At 37.9% G+C, this 21,541-nt stretch overlaps 1 protein-coding gene across 2 annotated transcripts in view; it reads left to right on the top strand.

Annotated features, from left to right (window-relative positions):
- Positions 1-21,541, top strand: part of NBAS (NBAS subunit of NRZ tethering complex) — a 426,675-nt gene that overhangs the window by 70,574 nt on the left and 334,560 nt on the right. For both annotated transcript variants that reach the window (XM_033176517.1, XM_033176518.1), the window contains one exon: positions 16,228-16,366. In XM_033176517.1, the coding sequence (XP_033032408.1) occupies positions 16,228-16,366 (139 nt within the window). The remainder of the gene's footprint in view (positions 1-16,227; positions 16,367-21,541) is intronic.

The following is a 21,541-nucleotide window of genomic DNA, read 5'->3' on the forward strand; positions in this document are numbered from 1 at the left end:
AGGATATCACACTTAGGGGCTAACGTAGCTCAAAAGATCTATGTAAAGAAAAAAGCATCAGTGAGCCAATATCATATTTTATTTTGAAAACTATAAAATGGACCAGGACACTTGTCTTAATAGACCTATGTGGGAATCCCAATTGTAATCAGAAGTTTGTTTAGTAAACACAGACAGCAAAAGTAGTGTTATAGTATTGACATTTAGCTGAAGTACCTAGATTTTCCATGTCTACTGTAAGGAGACCCTTACCAGTAGAACTTTATACTTAAATTCCTTTTGCCAAGAATCTTCTAATTGACACATATATTTGTTCTTTATATGTATTCGTAGCTAGATAATATTTGCATACATATATTTTACAAAACCACATATATGATGCTTATATGATGCTGCCAGCTCTCCCCCTACTCCTACTCCAGTTTGAACCGGGACATGTAATAAGTGCATACAATCTATATCATCACATTTACTCAAGAATATCTGCCTTTGTAAAACCTGTGTGGGGCATCTTGCACCCCATATCACAGTTAGGAACCACTGCCATCATCTTGGCAGTCAGGAAGTCACTCCGTTTTAGGTATTATTTTATCTTTTTCCATTCACTGTGTATCTCCCAAATACGGCAACATGATGGCTTTACATTTTACATGCACAAATGTTTTTAATTTATGTAAAAAATCTGTGGTGTCACAGAGAGTAGTGGTTATAATAAAGCACAGTTGTTTAGCTTTTATGTGCTAACTTTAAATAAATGAACAAATGAAGAGGTATGTAAATGATACCTTTAAAATACCAAAAAATCATTTGAAAGAGGTACGCTAGTGTCTGAAGTTTGAGATATATTTCCTACCTTAGTTAGCTTTTTTCACTGTTCACTGCTAGTATATAAAAATATAGTTTATTTATTTATTTATTTGGAGACAGAATCTCGCTCTGTTGCCTAGGCTGGAGTGCAGTGGCGTGATCTCCGCTCACTGCAACCTCTGTCTCCTGGGTTCAAGTGATTCTCCTGCCTCAGCTTCTTGAGTCGCTGGGATTACAGGCGTCTACCACCACACCCAGCTAATTTTTGTATGTTTAGTAGAGACAGGGTTTCACCATGTTGCCCAAGGTGGGCTCGAACTCCTAACCTCCAGTGATCCGCCCATCTTGGCCTCCCAAAGTATTGGGATTACAGGCATGAGCCACTGCACCTGGCCTATAGAAATACAGTTTATTTTTGCACAGTCATTCCTTGGTATCTGTGGAGGCTGGGTTCTAGGACCCCTCCTGGATACCAAAATCCACAAATGCTCAAGTCCCTGATGTGAAATGGCGTAGTATTTGCATATAATCTATGCACATCCTCCTGTGTATTTCACGTCGTCTCTAGACTCCAGTGTAAATGCTCTATAAATAGTTGTCATACTGTATTGTTTAGAGAATGACAAGAAAAAAAGTCTATACATGTTCAGTACAGATACAACCATCCCTTTTTTTTCTGAATATTTTTTATCTGTGGTTGGTTGAATCCCCATATGCAGAACCCATGGATGCGGAATGCTGCCTGTACAGTTGATCCTTGAACGACACAGGGTTCTACTGCATGGGTCCACTTATACACAGATTTTTTTCAATAAATATATTAGAAATTTTTTTTGAAGATTGGCAACAATATGAAGAAACTTGCAGATGAACCACATACCTTGGAAGTATCAAAAATATTGAGAAAAAGATATGTCATGAATGCATAAAATATATGCAGATATAATTCTATTTTATTACCATGTAATATACACAAATCTATTATAAAAAAATAACATTTATCAAAACTTACATACCGTGTATGGTGACATTCACAGTCAAGAGAAATGTAAACAATCATAAAGATGTAGTGTTAAATAATAACTGCATAAAGTAGCTGTGGTAATACTGTACTATGGTAATAATTTTGTAGCCACCTGTTGCTGTTGCAGTGAGCTTGTGTTGCAAGTACTCACTTAAAATGTTGCATGATGCTAATCATCTCCAAGTGAGCAGTTAGTCTCCAGGAAATTGCGTATCACAGTAAAAAGTAATCTCTCGAGGTTCTCATGTATTTTTCATAGTGTTTAGTGCGGTACAGTAAACCTTGAATAATGCCATGGGACCCATACGAAGTCCCACTAGTGATGCTGGAAGTGCTCCCAGGAAGCAGGGAGAAGTCACGACATGACAAGAAAAAGATGAATCGCTCGATATGCGCCACAGGTTGAATCTGCAGCTGTGGTGCGCACCCTTTCAGACAGATGATTGATCTTGTAAACAGACTATGTAAACATACGGCATTGATAAATACAGTACAGTACTGTAAATGTATTTAATCTTAGGATTTTTTCTTAATAACATTTTCATTTCTTTAGCTTACTTTCCTATAAGAATACAGTATGTAATACCTATAAAATATGTGTTAATAGACTGTTTTTGTTATCGGTAAGGCTTGGGTCAACATTAGCCTATTAGTAGTTAAATTTTGGGGCAGTCAAAAGTTATACATGGATTTTGCCTGCTTGGGGGCTGGCACCCATAACCCCTGTGGTATTCAGGGGTCAGCTCTGTATTGCTCCTACATTAAACTTGGTTATCAATTCTCATCATATTTTAATGGAATCTTTTGGCCATATTTTTTCCCTTACCTATTCTATGTATTTTTATAGGCAGCCTTCTTCAGACCTAGTGGTTTTTAACCACTTAAATGCATATGTAATACCTTCTAAGTCTATATCCCAGAAGGTACTCCTAGGCCACAAAGCTGCTTATTCACTCGCTTACTGAACATCTTTTCCTGGATAGCTCACAAGTACCTTGTACTTATTATATTCTGTGTTCATAATTTTCCTCCTTCAACCCTGCTTCTTCTCATGTATTCCCGTATCTTGATGTATAATATTTCCACCAGGCCTGAATTTGAGATTTATGTTAGATAATTCTCAACTCATTCTTACGATCTTCAAGCCTTGTTGATTCTGCTTCTTTAGTGTGCCTCCTCCTCCCCATTTCTAGTGCCATCCTTATACTTCAGACCTTCATTACTTCTGACCCAATTTACTTATCAAGTTGTTTTCTCTTCCTCTAATTTCTTTTCATTTCTGTTGCTAGAATGAATTACAGGTCCTAAATACAACTCTGATCATTTACTTCTCTACTTAGAAATCCTTCTCTGATTTCCTTTAGCCCTTGGGAGAGAGATATCACTTCTTAGATTAGTATTAAAGGCCTTTTGTAGCTTGGCCTTCATCTGTCTAGCTTCCTATTACACCCTCTCATGTTTTCTTTGCTCCGTGCCAGCGGTCAGCACACTTCCTGTAAAGGGGCAGATTGTAAATATTTTAGACTGTGTGGGCCATATGGTCTCTGTTATGACTGCTTAACTTTCCTCTTGTAGTGTGAAAGCAGACATGACAACATATAAAATTCACAGTGTGGCTGTGTTCCGTAAAGCTTTATTTACAGAAATCGACGGTGGGCTGAATTTGATTTGAGGGACTGGAGTTTGCTGGCCCCTGGTCTAGATAACTCTAGGCTTGTGTAAATTTCTGTATTTCTCAAAATATCATTGTTGTTTTTAAAGCCAAAAACCCTGTCTTAGAACTGTATCATTAGTCTCAGCAGCACGGTGCTTCGCATGGAGTACTTGTCAGTAGATTTTGGTTAAATTGTTAAATATACTTGACTTTGTCAAAGCATGTAAAGAGAGAAAGCAATACTAATACACTGGAATGTAATTTCCATGGAAGCAGAAACTTCATCTGTGTTATTTACGGCTCTATTTTCAGCTTTTAGACTAGGGCTTGGCACATACTTGGTGCTCAATATATATTTCTCAGTAAATAAGTGAAAGCCTGACTTTGGAAGAATTAAAATGTAAGAGCTAGGTGGAGCAACTGTATGAATGGAAGGGTTTTTCCAAACTTCTCTTTGGTGAAATTACAGTCTTACTGTAATTTCACAAGTGATTCTTTGGTCACGCCTCTTCAGGGTGACCGAAGAATCAGAATAGATGTTTCTGTAAGATGGGATCACCTCCGCCTGCTGGGTCGAAGAAGGTAGTATTAAGATTGCGGTCAGTTAATGATGTAGTCATGCCATAAGATTATAAACTCCATGAGGGCAGGGAATACTTGATTTCATCACACAGTATTTCCTACACTGCTAGCTTAGCACCTTGCAAGTTTTAGACACTTTCTGAACATTGAATTGCCTTCAATTGAAGATTATAATAGATGAAATTAACTTGATAGAGCCTTTACTGATGACCAGATACTTATATATGCTGAATCCTACTCATCACAATATGAGATGGTTTCATAACTGCTCTTGTGTGTGTAGAGAAACCTAAGCTCCTAGAGCTTAAGAAACTTTCCTAAGATGGCATGACTGTTCAGTGGTAAATTCATGTCTTTGATTCCCATGCCCAGGAAGCTTTTCTCTGGCAAACTTTGGCCTGTGGGCCAATTGTGGCCTGTTTCTAAGCATAGATTTTATATTTTTTAAATTGTTGAAAAAAACCTCAAAAGAATATTTTATCATACATGAAAATTATATGAAATTCAAATTTCAGTGTTTATAAAGAAAGATTTATAGGAACATAGCCACACTTTTTTTTTTTTTTTTACATATTGTCTGGTTTTTTTTCATGCTCTGACATAAACTAGTAGTTGTGAGAGACCATATGGCCCACAGAGCCTGAAATATTTATAATCTAGCCTTTTACACAAAATGTTTTCTGGTCCCTGTTTTATGTCATCCGACAATCTGTCTGAGTGTGGGTCTAGTTCTGTTTGGGAGGTAGAAAGTAAGGAGTGTTGAACTTCGTAGATTTTTTTCTAGTTCTTTTTTTGAGACGGGGTCTCGCTCTGTCCTTCATATATGAGTGCAGTGATATATGTGATCTTGGCTTGCTGCAGCTTCTACCTCCTGGACGATCCTCCCTCCTCAGCCTTCTGAGTAACTGGGACTACAGGTATGTGTCACAACACCCAGCTAATTTTTAAATTTTTGAGGCAATGGGGTCTTGCCATGTTGCTCAAGCTGGTCTCTAACTCCTGACTTTAAGTGAACTTCCTGCCTGGGCCTCCCAAACTGCTGGAATTACATATGTAAGTCACTGTGCCTGGCCTTTCCATACTTCTTGATTCTAAACTCTAAATTGTATTTTAAGAAATTTATAACTGAGTACCACTCAGTTTTAAATATGATGCCCAGTCATCAAATTGCCAAGTAATGATTTCATTAATGAACTAAGAAGTCCAGGAAAAGTTCCCAAATTTTATCTTTAATAATTAATCATTCAATATAATCAGTTTTCTGTGATTATTCTTAAGCACATGTTGACTAAATAGTCTGATGCATCATAATTTGACCTATAGTAAAGTGTATCTTCTAGAGATCAGATAACAGATTCAAACATAAAGTAAAGCAGTGGTTCTCAAAGTGTGGTCCCTGACCAGCATCATCAGAATAACTGGGGAAATGGTTAGAAATGCAGATTCTTGGCTGGTTACAGTGGCTCATGCCTGTAATCCCAGCACTTTGGGAGGCCAAGGCAGGAAGGTCACTTGTACCTAGGAGTTTGAGACCAGCCTGGGCTATAAAGGGAGATCCTGTTTCTACAAAAGATTTTAAAAAGAAAAAAATTAGCCAGGCACGCACGTGCCTGTATTCCCAACTACTTGGGAGGCTGAGGGTGTGAAGATCACTTGAACCTGGGAGGTACACTGTAGTGAGCTGTGATTGTGCCACCACTGCACTCCAGCTTGGGTGACAGAGTGAGACTCAGTCTCAAAAATTTAAAAAAAAAAAAAAAAAATAGAGAAATGTAAATTATTGGAGTCGATGCTAGACTTCCTGATTCAAATGCTGCAGAGTGTGGCCCAGTAATCTATTTTAACAAGACTTTTAGGTGATTCTGAGGCTTCTGTTATATCTGAGAACTGCTAATATAAAGTGTCATGATTATATATGCTTTCTTCTTATAAATACCTTAATAAATGAGGATAAGCAGAGTTTAAAATATTGAGCTAGCAGGATTTTTGTAGTAAAGAATGTTTAGGATCTACTACAATGAATTAATATTGAGAACATTTCAGTTTTCCCAAGAGTTATGTCTTCTAGCTGTGAATTGATAGGTGACGTTTTTTGAGCCCTTACTTTGCCAAGTGTGGTTAAGGCAGTTTTAAATTTTGGGATATGGGGAGTATTTTCTTTCTTTCTTTTTCTTTATTGGTCACTGGTCATTGGACAGATTCCTTCCTTGGTTTTTTTAAGGAGTTTTAAGCCACTAGATGGCAGATTTTTCCAACATTTATTAGATTGAAGAGCCTTCTTAATAAGCCATTTATGATTCTTCTTGAACCAATTTTTAGTGTAACTTTTTTTGTTAATTAAAAAATTTAAATTGCTACATAAGATGCCATGGTATCTTAATATATGTATACAATGTGTAATGATCAGATCAGGGTATTTAGGATCTCCATCACCTAAACATTTGCTATTTCTTTGTGTTGGGAACATTTCAAATCTCTTCTAGCTATTTTGAAATATATGATAAATTATTATTAACTGTAGTCATCCTACTATGCTATCAAACACCAGAACTTATTCCTTTATCTAACTGTATGTCTGTATCCACTAACTTTCACAGTTCGTCAGTATCACGTATAGTCGGCTGCTTAGGGGCTTGCATTCTGCCCGTACTGGCCTTTTCTCGTATTGCCCTGGTCACGTCTGTGATACCGCCCCCTGTTCTTCTCTGGCCTCTACCTTTAATCTTGCTCCTTTAATTCACTCCTCCTTAGGTTTTTTCACTCCATCAGTCACAGTTCATTTTTGTTGTCCGATACCTGTGTTCCTGCTTTGAGTTTTTGACTCTTAGAATTTTAGAGCTGGAAAAGAGTTCATCCATCATTTGGTTCAACCTCTTCATTTCTCAGGTGGGAGAACTGAAGCCTACAGAAGTTAAGACAAGGACAAGGACTATGTCTTATTTATCTTTGTGGCACCGTAATTCTTGGCACTTAGTGCCCAGAGAGATGTGTCTTTTGAAACAACCATAGTAAATGCTCTAAAGGATACAACAATGAATTAGACACAGTGTCTGCACCCAAATGGCTCCAAGTGTAGTAATGGAGGTATGATTTAAATGACTGTTATGTGATAGAAGGTAGAGCATGATTAACTTCTTGCCCAGGAAGTTAGCAAGACTGAATATTTGTACTGTTAAGGACCTATTGGAACCTTCTGCCCTGTTTTTTCCCGCTTGTCCTTTAGAGGCTGGAAGCACTCGTTGCAGTTCTTATAGTTCTTTGAACACACCATTTACAAACTCATCTCTGTGTTCTTGTACATCATGTTGGTTTAGAATGCCCTTGGCTTAGAAGGCTCTTTACCTAACCCCTTTATCTGTCTGGGAAATTGTTTAATGGATGAACCTTTTACTGGTGCTCCGCTGTGCAGCCTTCTTTGACCTCTTCCTTCACGCAGTTAATGTGTCTTTTAGGCTGCTTTTGTACCTAACTGAAAGGTTTCTGAAGAGGTCTTGTGCAGTAGTGGTCAGTGCTTACTGGCTATTTTACTTGTGGTGGACTCTGCTCATATTTGTTCCTCTATATGAATGCATATCCCTGGCTGTTTGAGTAAAGGAAGGTACAGAAGAAATGCAGGCCCCCTAACCAGCACACCATATGTGATACTGGACAAAAGTGAGAGTTAAGAGTTATGCTCAACATTGATTTCCAAAAAATTAGAAATAGTTTACTAAGAGGTTTCGTCAGTGGCTTAGCATATTCCTCATTGGTTATACGCAGTTTAGTAAACATTAATGGCGTGAAAGGAATGTCTCAAGATTATATAGTTTCTTTTAAGCAAAGGTTAGTTAAACTTGATACTCCTGATTCTAGATCCATCATTTGCCTGCTATTTTCCATAAAATTTGAGGTTGAAGATTAATATGACTTGGCTCTGTGTCCGCACCCAAATCTCACCTTGTAGTTCCCATAATTTCCACGTGTTGTGGGAGGGACCTGGTGGGAGATGATTGAACCATGGGGGCGGGTCTTTCCTATGCTCTTCTCATGATAGTGAATGGGGCTCATGAGATCTGATGGTTTAAAAAAAATGGGAGTTTCTCTGCACAAGCTCTCTTTGCCTGCTGCTGTCCACATAAGATGTGACTTGCTCCTCCCCGCCTTCCACCATGATCATGAGGCCTCCCCAGCCATGTGGAGCTGTAAGTCCAATAAAACTCTTTCTTTTGTAAATTGCCCAGTCTCGGGTATGTCTTTATCAGCAGCGTGGAAATGGACTAAGACAAAGATTATTGGGAAAGATAATCTTTTTCTTTCTCTTTCTCTCTTGTTTTTGTTGAGGGGAAGTAAAGTTTTGCTAATTCCCATGCCATGTGCTTTAGTGTAGAGGATTTAATTTGTATTATGAAAATTCCATTTTACTGTATCTTCGTAGGGTAATTTGAAAATATTTGCTTCAAAATGTTGTTTTGAAATTAAGCACTTAAACGTCAAATAAATATTTTGTATATTTAAGGATCTAATGGTTACCATTGCATGTAAATATTCTAGGTGGAGGAATTTAATGCGAAAGCAAGTAACATTAATGATATAAATTATTTGCTACAGTGTTAGCTTCTATAGACTAAATTTCTTAAAAAATCTAATAACTATTTTAGTAGTAAGTCCCAGTCCCAGAATACTTAAGATATAATCATTAATGTATACACAACCTCAAAGTATCACAAGGCACATTATATGATAATTTCCTTTTCAGTATTTCTCTAGACTTGTGGGTTGATGCAATGTGTTAAAGCCAATTCACTGTTTTTTTTTTCCCCTAGACTTCATTAACTAGAGAAATTTATGTGCATAATTTGGGATATTGTATCTTGATGTTTTTCTTTTCGAGTTAAAAACAAAGGGAGAGAGAAGGAGAAGTACAGAGAATAATATAATATACAAATGGTCCCCAACTTGCAATTTTTTTAACTTAAGACTTTTCCACTTTATGGTGGTGCAGAAGCAGTACACGTTCAATAGAATCTGTACTTAGCATTTTGATCTTTTCCTGGATTAGCAGTATGTGTAGGATACTCTCATGATGCTGGGTATCACAGTGAACTGAAGCTCCCACTCTGCCGTGCAACCACGAGGGTAATGTGATCAGATCATGAGGCAAGCAAACAATACTCTATATACTGTGTTGCCAGCATTTTTTGGATATTGTGTTGTGTGTTTTGACATCCCATCACATGTATAAAACACCCGTTTTTCACTTACAGTATTTTCCATTTACAATAGGTTTATTGGTTGCCTGATCATAAGTCAAGGAGCATCTGTAAACCTACATACCTACTACGTTCAATTAACAGATATTAAATGTGTCTTTCTTTGACCTAAGATGTACATGTACGTGTGTGTGTATACTACACAAACATATATAAATATCAGAGACAGTAATACAAATAACATTCCCTACTTCCATTCTTTTGTCTAACTTTCTCCCCTCTAGAAGCAGCTGTCATAATTTTGGTGTGTGACCTTCCAATATATATTTTTGTATTTGTTCCCTTCACCTTGTATATGTTTTCCTGAACACTTTGTTTGGTTATTTGTCCATCACTTTTAAACATTTGAAATATTTCTAATTTTTCAGCATTATAAATAGTGCTGTGAGGATCAAAAAACTACCTATCGATTACTATGCTTGTTACCTGGGTGAAAAAATAATCTGTACAGCAAACCCCCGCGACACACAATTTACCCATATAAAAACCCTGCACATATACCCCTAAACCTAAAATAAAAGTAAAAAACAAGACAAGCTTCGCACTAAACTTTTTTTTTTTTTGCCAAAAGATGAATATACCCATGTGAGGATTTCTCTATAGTTTCCTTAGAGCAGAGTTTGTGGGGTAGTTGGTTGCGTGCATTTATTTGATATTGTCAAGTTGCTCCGAAATGATTGCTTCAATTTGCAATCTCTCCAGTAGTTTATAAGGGTTGCTAGGTCCCTGAACATTCTAGAGGGTGATTGGTGTAAATCTGTGTTGTTTTAATTTGCATTATTGGCTTTTGGATTTCTTTTTTTGCGATTTGCTGTTGCTTATCCTTTTTCTACTTTTCTTTTGGACATCTTTATAAATTCTGCCTACTGATACTACTAATACTTTGTTAGTTCTTTTTTTTTTTTTTTTTTTTTTTGAGACGGAGTCTTGCTCTGCCACCCAGGCTGGAGTGCAGTGGCCGGATCTCAGCTCACTGCAAGCTCCGCCTCCCGGGTTTACGCCATTCTCCTGCCTCAGCCTCCCGAGTAGCTGGGACTACGGGCGCCCGCCTCGTCGCCCGGCTAGTTTTTGGTATTTTTTAAGTAGAGACAGGGTTTCACCGTATTAGCCAGGATGGTCTCGATCTCCTGACCTCGTGATCCGCCCGTCTCGGCCTCCCAAAGTGCTGGGATTACAGGCTTGAGCCACCGCGCCCGGCCTACTTTGTTAGTTCTATGTGTTGTAAATAACTTCTCCCAGTCTTCATTTTTTTTTTTTTTTTTTTGAGATGGAGTCTTACTCTGTAGCCCAAGCTGGAGTGCAGTGGAGCGATCTCGGCTCACTGCAACCTCTGCCTCCCAGGCTCAAGCGATTCTGGTGCCTCAGTCTCCCGAGTAGCTGGGACTACAGGTGCACGCCACCACACCCGGATAATGTTTTGTATTTTAGTAGAGACGGGGTTTCATCATGTTGCCCAGGGTGGTCTCAAACTCTTGAGCTCAGGTGATCCGCCCACTTGGGCTTCCCAAAGTGCTGGGATTACAGGCCCAGTCTTCATTTTATGGATGGAGGTTTTCAATTTTAATATGGTCTAATTCGAGCGAGATTGTCTTAATGATGGCAGGGTAGGAAAATGTTTACAGGTCAAAATGCACAAAGCCCAGCTCATAAGTGAAAGATTGATCAGCATGAACTGAGTTGGCTCTTCTTAGAACTTTTGTTTTCCCATGGGAATTCTGTGTTTTTCTAGTTTCATTAAATCAGTGTGTTCAATTCCATGAAAAATTCTTACAGGATTTTATGTGAAATTGCATTCAATTTGTAAATTAAGAGGAATTGGCGTTTTTAAAATATCCACCAAAGGAGATAGTATCTCTCCCTCTTTATTCACCTCTTGTAACTGTCACAAGCATGAAATTTTCTTCTCGATGTTTCTTTTTTTTTTTTTTTAATTATACTTTAAGTTCTAGGGTACATGTGCATAATGTGCAGGTTTGTTACATATGTATACTTGTGCCATGTTGGTGTGCTGCACCCATCAACTTGTCAGCACCCATCAATTCATCATTTATTATCAGGTATAACTCCCAATGCAATCCCTCCCCCCTCCCCCCTCCCCATGATAGGCCCCGATGTGTGATGTTCCCCTTCCCCAGTCCAAGTGATCTCATTGTTCAGTTCCCACCTATGAGTGAGAACATGTGGTGTTTGGTTTTTTGCTCTTGTGATAGTTTGCTAAGAATGATGGTTTCCAGCTGCATCCATGTCCCTACAAAGGACGCAAACTCATCCTTTTTTATGGCTGCATAGCAAATTCTTGGCTTAGCATTGTCTTATCCATTTTAATCAGTGTGACTCCAACCTTGCCCTGCCTCCATTGCCATGACCCTTCCCTTCTCCCCACCTTTCTCGTCATATCTTACTGCTGAAACATACAGTGAGGACAAGCAGTGAGAAGATGGGTGTCTTTGTACCCTCTTCACTCTGCTTCCTAATGAGAAATGTGGACATTCAGTTCACAGCCCCTTAACAAACATGTATTGGGTATATTATGCTGACTTTCAGACTCTTCTCTTTCCCATTGACTGACTTTTTTTAAAGTTACATGGTTTTACCAGTGGAACTTCATTTCTCCTCACTTCTGGCCAGTGTTGCTGTGGAAGCTGTTCTGAACGCTGTGATCATGATGGAGCATGTTTATTTGGCCAGTCATCACCATAAGCCTGCTTTTACTTTTACTTTCTTAATCACTTGTAGATTAGTTCTAGTCAAAATTGTGCATCTTATTAAATAATAAAGTAATGGAGTCTGAATTGGGGTTGATACCCCTTGGGGATTTTGTTTGTTTGTTTTGAGAAAGTCTTGCTCTATCTCTCAAGCTGAAGTGGTGCCTGGATCTTGGCTTACTGCAGCCTTTGCCTTCCAGGTAGCTGGGACTACAGGCATGCACCGCCATGCCCAGCTAATTTTTATATTTGTTGTGGAGACATGTTTCCCAGGCTGGCCCCTTGGCATGTGTAACTAAAGAAAAACTGTTTCGTAGATTTAGATTGGCTTATCATCTTCAGATTGGTCTGCCATCTTTTGTGCCAATAATTTCATGCTCCCATGTGTTCTTCCTTTTTTGTGTGTGTGCGTTTTAGAGAGTGAGCTTTTAAATGCAGAGAGCATGTCTTGTTCATCTTTGTACACTCAGTGCTCTGCACATTGCCCTGCACTCAGCAGCTGCCAGTTGCCTGTTTTGTGAAGATGTTGATTCAGTTATCTCCATTTCTTCCCCTTTAAACATACTCAAGCACCCGTGCCTACTTGGATGTGTGAACACATATGCATTCTTAGAGCTGGAGCATTAGTGTCCTAAAGCTGCTGTCTGTCTGATTGGAACAGCACATGATTCGTTTCATCATTCTGCTGCTTTCCTACTTATTCTTCAGTCTGGCATGAATGGAGGAAAGGCTGGGAACAGATACTGAATCCCTTTTGTTCTCAGGGGATCTTAATGTTTTGTAGCCAATTTAATCTATGCATGGCTATGCTATTTATCAGAATTCATACTGAGGAAGTGTCTTCCAATACCCAGGACATAAAAAATCTGGATTATCACTTAGGTCTGTAACTCCTTCAGTAGTCAGCCAACTTAAAGTTTCATACATATGTTAACATAAATTTAATTAGTAGAAATTATATATTATAAATAAACGTTTATTATATGTTTTTAACACAAATATATATATTGAACATTGATCAAAGTGACATTATTTCAGTTATCAAGGAACTGTTTTACAGTGGCCTTTTGGGAATTTATTGAATTCTCAAATAGTGATTATTTTTTCAAATAGAGTTTACTAGTTTTTAAAGGTATATTTTAGGAATCACATGTTTTCGGATTGAAAAAACATTGTGATTAAATTCTGAACTTCGGATTTTCCAAATTACCCCTTTTGTTTCTATTTATTCAGAGGATTTTTTCCTATCAAATGGACTTTTGAGAAAGAAATTTATGTAAAATTTGAAGCATGTATAAAGGTAGAATAGCATACTGACTCCTTAGTGTCTGTTACTCAGTTTCAACAGTCAGCTCATGGCCAGTCTCATTTCACCTGTAGACCCAGCCATTTCCCTATCCACCCTTCCCTGGATTATATTGAAGCAAATCCTGGACAGCGTATTATTTCATCTGTAAATATTTCAGTGTGTATTCTACAAAATAAGGACTCTAAAACATAAACGTGATACCATTAGCACATCCAAAATAATTAACAGTAATCTGTCAATATCTTCAAATATCCAGACTGTGTTCTCCCTTTCCCCCGTCTCTTTTTTAGACAGGGTCTCACTCACTCTGTCACCCAGGCTGGAGTTCAGTGGCACAATTATGGCCCACTACAACTTCGGAACTCCTGGCCTCAGGCAGTTCTCCCACCTCAGCCTCCCGAGTAGCTGAGACTGTAGGTACCTATGACTACACCTGGCTAATTTTTTTTGTAGAGATGAGATCTCACTATGTTGCCTAGGCTGATCTTGAACCCTTGGTCACAAATAAAGTTTTGGGATGACAGACATGAGCCACTGCACCCAGCCTGTGTTTACTTTTAATTCATTAATCTGCTCTCCATTTCCTCCTTCTGTCTGTTGCTCTTTTGCTTTGATTTTGTATATGTGGGTTCTGAAAGAAAACCCAGGCTATTTATTTTTTAGTTTCTCACTGTCTAGTTTTTGTTGATTGCATCTTTGTAGTGTTGTTTATTTTTCTTTTTTCATCAATATTTTCTCCAAATTGAGAGTTAGATTCTGAGGGATAATATGATTTTATCTGCACTAGATATATCCCCCCCTTTTTTTGGGAAATAGTTTACTGTAATAGAATCATTTGAGAAGAATGAATGCTCTGGGCAAGTAATACTTATACTACTAGCCAGACTTTGGACCACAATCTCTTTTGCGCTGGTGAGCAGGGTTAATTACGTGTTAGCTCTAAGGATTTGCTTAGGGTGGGAACAGCCCAAATAGGTTGCTACAAGGCATCATCGCAAAGTTTTTTGCTTCCAATTTGCTGAGATGAAAATTTGTTAGAGCCACATATAAAGGCAGTAGGGAAAAGGCTTTGTGTGAAGGCTCAAGTTGTGTTTCTGTGAAGAAAGTGCGTTTAAGCTACTTTATGGATTTTGAGCTTTTGAGTTGGGCTACACTTCATAATTAAATCGAGAAGGATTTTGTACGGTTTTCACAAATTTAGATCTAAGAGTATATGCTACAGATGAGTTCTTTAATTGTTATCATTAGCTTAGTTCAGAAACACTTTAGAAAGTGAGTAGTCAGATGAGAAAAGGGCTTTTGGTGGCATTAGAGTGTGACAGGTCATCTGAGTTTGGGACTAGGAAGGAAAAAAGGTATATATTCATTTTCTATGAATAACAAACTTGGTGATCTAACACAAACTTACCCTGCAGTCCTGGAGATCAGAAGTCTGAAATGGGTCTCACTGGGCTAAAATCAAACATATCTGCAGGGCTGTGTTCTTTCCTGGAGGCTGGGGAGAATCTATTTTGTTGTTGCCTTTTCCGGCTTCTGGAAGCTGCCCAGATTCCTTGGCTTGTGGTCCCTTCTACCTTCAAAGCCAGTGGTGGCCAGTTGAGTGTCACATTACATTACTCTGACATTGACTCTTCTGCTGCCCCTTTCTACCTTTAAGGATCCTTGTGATTACTTGGGGGCCACCTGAATAATTCAGGATACTCTCCCTATGTTCAAGTCATTTGGTTAGCAACCCTAATTCCATCTACAACCTTACATCCATGTAATAGAACATATTCACAGGCTGCAACGATTAGGACATGGGCATCTTTTGGGGGCCATTGTGTGGCCTCCCACACAAGGTGAACAAAGTTAACAGAAGCCAGGTGTTGCTTTCTACAATAATATAGTGCTTTTGACTACCTTGGGCATACACCGTCACTGGTCTTGAAGGCTCAGTATTGAGAGCTCATGGTGTTATGTCACGAGGTACTGATATTTATAATTTTATAACTTTTAAAGTTAGCTTTAGTTGACGTAAATTGTAACTGAGTTAGTCTGATATGCCAACTCTAAATAACTTTATGAAGTGTTTTCTTTGACCTTTCAATTTCTATGTAGAAACATACATTTTTCAAGATTTGGTTTTTCTATGGGTATGGCCAAGAAGGAGGTAAACAGAACTTTCAGACTTTTTTTCTTTCTTTAGACAGATGATTATGATGTCTGTTATACAGGTCCCTGCCAGAAGTACTGAACATAACTTTAAAAATTGTGACTGTTGGGGTTCCATTATTAAATAGCTTTGTTTATAGGGTGATTGCACAGTAATGTCTTTTAACTTTTAGTATATGTTAGGCTGTTTGCCATGTTGGTAACTGGCCTCCAGTTGTGAATGGAGTGTAACAAGCAGCAAAGTGAACCAATCATAGTGTGCAGCTAAACTACCGAGCAGTCTTATTTTTGTATAATTATTGCTCTGTGGTTCTTTCGCATTCGGTCTCTCCTGGGTGTCATTTCTTTCTAGCATTCTGTAATGGCTCCCTCATTGCATCAGATATATTGCCATAATTAATACATAATGTATCTGGGTGAGGCTACACATCTATTAACGTTTATTGGTGTTGATACAGTTTTTTTGATATTCAATTGCCAGCCTTACATTTTTTCTTCATTTCTATGTTCCCACCTGGGTTTCAGGTGCCTGAATATATAAGCCTTAGTATACGGTGAAATTCCAATTGAAAAACAGTTTGGTTTTCTTTTGATTGTTTGCTCTGAAATATTTACCTTCTAGGTTTAACATATATTAAGAGTACTTAGTAAATTTTCTTTATCAAGGTGACTGTTTCTGCTCTTTGTTTTGCTCTTATTTACATTTGCAATTTATCGATTTTTAAAATTTTTCTCTTTTTTAGACTTTTGCTGGTCGGTGGATGCGAAACTGCTGAAGTAGGCGTGTCAAAAGCTTCTAGCTGTGGCCTTTCTGCCTGGAGAGTTCTTTCAGGATCACCGTATTACAAGCAGGTTACTAATGGTGGAGACAGGGTTACTGCGGTAAGTGTGAGTTACGAGTTACGGCACTTCACTTTGCTGTGTGTCATTTCACTATGCTATTTGTCTTAGATAAGTAAGTCCTATGTAAGGTGTAGAGGAAGAAATAATTTCGTCTTAAATGAGGACAGTGAATTAATGCTGGTATAATTTTATTTCTTTCAAATAGCAAATTCAACTGAGGCAGGTTGTATTTAACTGGAAATAATTTTTAGTGGTGACATTTTCAGATATTAGAAAACCAACCTGACAGTAATCCCATTCCTTGTATTTGCTTGTTTAGATGTAAACATGTATTAAGCGCTTTTTAATGTGTTGGCAACTATTCTGAGTGCTTTTTATATGCTCTAACTCATTTAATTCTAAGTAACCCTTTGAGGTAAATATTGTTACTGGCCCAAGTCTGTTGATGAGGTGGTGAGTGAGCTGTAGTTAAGTAAGTTGCCCTGGTCATCCAGCTAGCAAATGGTGGAATTAGAGTCCAGATTTCCATATTGTTCCATATTTATATGAACTATTCATCTATCCATCCATTCATTCTATACTTATTTATTGAGCTTCTGTTTTGTGTCAGGCAGTCCTTGAGGCTGTAGTAGTCAGCATAGACTAGGCTCTATTTTGATAATTCAGACAATCAAATGAGCAAATGCAAAGTCCTGACATTTCTGTGGCCTATCATGTTCAGATTCTTTCCTTGTTTTGTGGCAAAGCCTGCTGTTGAGATCGTGACTTTCCTGGGCAGCTTGTTTCAAGTGATGATTAAAAGATCCGTGGAGAGTGGTGACCTTTTGAGCTCCCACTGTCTCAGTTGATGGTTTTAGGAAGGGTAGGGAGAGAGAAAAGTTGGAATTTTTACTGTCTTAGACCAGAAGTGACATTGGTTCTGCTTACAGTTCATTTATTGTATTATGGCCCCTCCTAGAAATATAGTTTTCTGTGTGTCCAGAAAGTTATGAAAAACTAGGTATTGGTAAATAGTAATTATGTTTACCATCCTGGCCACACTGCAGTCTTACATATCTTAGTTATTTGTGTAAACCGTATGAAAGTGAACACTTGGGCCGGGTGCGGTGGCTCATGCCTGTAATCCCATCACTTTGGGAGGCCAAGGCGGGCAGATCACAAGGTCAGGAGTTCGAGACCAGCCTGACCAACATGGTGAAACCCCGTCTCTACTAAAAATATAAAAATCAGCTGGGCGTGGTAGTGTGCACCTGTAATCCCAGCTACTCAGGAGGCTGAGGCAGGAGAATCACTTGAACCTGGGAGGCAGAGATTTTAGTGAGCTGAGATCTTGCCACTGCACTCCAACCTGGGTGACAGAGTGAGACTCTGTCTCAAAAAAAACAAAAAAAAAACAGAAAAGAAAAGTGAGCACTTGGTCAAAATTATGCAGCTTGGGCTTACCATGTTACCTAGTGGGCCCTCAGATATTTTTTCAGTGAGGGAAGAAATCTAGAAATTAAATTGAAATACAACATAATCAAACATGTTATGCATTCATTTTTATAATTAATTTGCCTAAAAATATATTGATTTCAAATTATGTTCTAAAACAACAAACTTAAAGATTTTAGTATTGAAAATAAACTAATGAAGATGTACTTTTGAAAAGAAATCTTTAGCAATTATAGTTATCCTCTGTGAATTTTATTTTTAGCATTTAATATATACTGCAGTGTGTGATTGTGGTTTAACCCAACAAAGTAGTAGTTTCTTTTTCTTTAAATGAAGTCAACTTACTGGTTATATGACACCAGACATTAAACCAGTTTGTACGTGTAGAACAGCTTATGCAGTACTGTGCATATGCCTTTCCTTCTATTTATTATCCATCTACCTAGTCTACCGGCCCTTTATTCTCTCTGCAGAACCTAGTAAGGAGAAGAGTTGGTGTATTATTGGCCACATTTCACAAATAAGGAGCCCAAGGCACAGTAGAACATAATAACTGAAAATTGAGGCATGAGATGGGCCAGATCTTCTAGTTTCTGTTCTGTTCTGCACCCCCCGCTGCATGAAATTATGTTCATATCAGTGGCACTAATATATGCTGTAATGATTATCCCATAATCTATAAAAAGTAAAGTGAGGTAGAAGTTACTCGTACATATTGGACACATTAGTTCATATCTGTAGGAATTTAGCTATGATTATCTCTCTGATTTAGGTCATATCCAGCTTGTAGTTTTATATGCAGGATATTTCAGGGCAGATCTTAGAAAGAGTTTGAAGAAGTTTCTCTCAGCTCTGTCTAAAGTAAGCATGATGTCTGCAGCTTTCTTGGCTCACTGCAACCACTGTCTCCCGGGTTCAAGCGATTCTCCCATCTCAGCCTCCCAATTACCTGGGATTACAGGCACCCCCCATCATGCCTGGCTAATTTTTGTATTTTAGTAGAGATGGGATTTCACCATGTTGGCTAGGCTGGTCTTGAACTCCTGACCTCAGGTGATCCGCCTGCCTTGGCCTCCCAAAGTGTTAGGATTATAGGCCTGAGCCAACATGCCCGGCCAAGTCTGCACCTTATTTTCAAATGATTCAGTAAAAAAAAAAAAAAAAAAAAAAAAAAAAAAAAATTAAAGTGTGTGTCTGTATACATATATATACACACACATAGAGATAAAGCAAATGTGACAAAGTGTTAATAACTGGTCTAGCCAGGTGAGAGGTATACTTGTGTTTCATTGTACAATCATTTCAACTTTTCCGTAGCTGTGAAATTTGTCAAAATAGGGTTAAGGAGAAAAGGAAAGTTGGTGTGTGTAGAGGATATAAGGAGAGGTAACGTAGGTAAGTGGTGAAAGTCCCTTTTGGTTTGGTGTAATCAAGTGTTTATTTGGGCGAGCAAATGGGAAGTCACATACCAAGAAACGTTTTTTCACCTTGGTTTCTTTGAATTCTCCTGTGCTTTCCCTTTGCACCTTACTGGAGTATTGGAATCTGCTCTGCTGTGTATGGTCCTTCTCCTTGTGGCCTGAGGCTTCGATATTGAAGTCTTTTAAAAGAAAATTGCTTGTGCACTGACAAAATAAGTGGGAAAAATATTGAATTGCAAATTGAATGCTCTGCTTGTATGATTAACCTCTTGAAATGCTGCAAGTGTATTTTAATTATGTTAGTGGCTGTGTCTTGCAGCTAAACTTACAATCATTCTGCATAGCCTTCCCTTACCTCAAAATAATTTGAGGTTATGGGATTAGCTCTTTTTGTCAGGCAGCAGACATTGTTCTCATCGAACCTCCTCTTACTGTTTGTTTAAGGTTTCTGTTGTCTTGGTGTAGGTATTGACTGAAAAATGCTGCTGACACATACATCGTAGCCTCTCACAAAGCTGCTAGGTTGTAAAGCAGACTATGCAAAATTCAATATGTGCATTGACCCAAGTTTCCAAATTAATGTTAGTGTCATCTATGTGAGATGGTTTTATTTATTCATTTGTTCAACATTTAATCACTGCTCCAGGTATAGGAATATAAAATTACTGGTAGCAGCCCTCAAGGGATTCATTGCATGTTGAAAGAACAGCTATGTCTCAAATAAATGCAATAAGCTAAAACAGGTACCGGATTAGAATTCTGTAGCTGGGACAAAGGAAAGACTCAGGCTGTGGAGTCAGAAGGCTGGTGTTTGAATTCCACCTTATCCCTTGCCACTGTGAAGGCATTTGATAAACTGTAAGATGATCTACAGTGTTATTGTTGTCTGTGTTTCTAAGATCAAAATTTTGGAAAACTGTAAGAATGAACAAAGTTGACTGAATTTTTATTATTGCTGCTGCTGCTGCTGCTTTTTCAATATAGAAGGTTGTTGTGGAAAGAACGTAGACTTTTTGAAATCCTATTTCCATGAGAAATCCTATTTCCCTGAAAAAATAGAAGTAATCAGGAGGAATACTTCTGTAGGATCCCACAGCCTGCTGGCAGCTGTGCCTGTGTACTGTAACTTTTCTTTTGTCCAGACAGAGGAACTGTCCTTGCTCCGGCTAAGGCCAACTCCTGTGTTTGTCCACTAGATCTCCCACTCTTGTTTATTGAAGGATATTCCTCTTACATCAGGAATTTTGTTATCTCTTAGGTTAATCAGCATATAGCATGCTTTTATATTTCCTGTCACAAAAACTCTTCAAACTCCACTTTGCCCTCTAGCTACCATCCCATTTCTTTTTCCTTTCTTTACAATGTTCAAGAGTTGTCTGTACTTGTTTCCAATTCCTCTTCTTCCATTCTCTCTTGAATTCACTTGAATGGAGATTTGCCTCCATCATTTCATGGAAACTATACTTATTGATATTATCAATGTCTCCCAGCATTTTACGAGTTTGTTTTCTTGGTATTCGTTCATTTCTACTAATTGCTTATACAAAACCCAGCTTATTCTGCTTTCCTCTTTCTCTTTTTTGTTGTTTTATTTCTGCATTGTCACATACATAATATTTATACATTGGTGTCTACTTTTCTTCCCAGCTTTCTTTAGTCTGAGTCATTTATTTATGTACTTTAAAATGCTTACTCAGTTCTTTTGCTGAAGTTTTCCCAGTTGTTTTGTGGTTGGATGAAGTTATTTCCTAGTATGTTTTGAGAAGGGATCATAGGTGATGAGTTTCTTAAGCTTTTGTATTTTATGTTCAAAACTGTTTTGCCATAGCCTTGATATTTGAGGGAAGACTTGTCTGGATATAAAATCCTTGGTTCGCCTTTTCTTTCATTAAATTTTTAAAAAATGCTACTCTTGTTTTGCTTTGTATGTGGGGTTTAAAAAGTCTGATGCAATCAAATTATTTACCCTTCATATGTTATTAGTCAGTTTTTCTTGCAGGTCTTTATTTTCTTTATCTTTGAAATCTAATAGCTTCCTAGGATATTGTAATTGATCATTCTGAGTTTAAATTTCCTAGGTATGCATTGGTTCTTTTAGTGTGTAGATTCAGTTTTTTTCTATTTCTATTTTTTCCATTTTCTGTTTCTATAGGGTTTTCATGGATTATAGTTTAAATATTCTATGCTTTGGTTTTGTTTATCTTCCTCAGATTCTATGGCAATCCAAATGTTACTGCTTTTTACTATATTCTGTTTCCAGTAGTTTTTCTTTACTCTTTTTACCTCTTTCTTTTATCTCATTTCCTTTTCACTTCTTAACTCATTTTCATTTTTTCATTGTTTTCATGTCTTCCTTTAA

Source organism: Trachypithecus francoisi, unplaced genomic scaffold (assembly GCF_009764315.1).
Source record: "Trachypithecus francoisi isolate TF-2019V2 unplaced genomic scaffold, Tfra_2.0 Lachesis_group17, whole genome shotgun sequence".
Taxonomy (NCBI): domain Eukaryota; kingdom Metazoa; phylum Chordata; class Mammalia; order Primates; family Cercopithecidae; genus Trachypithecus; species Trachypithecus francoisi.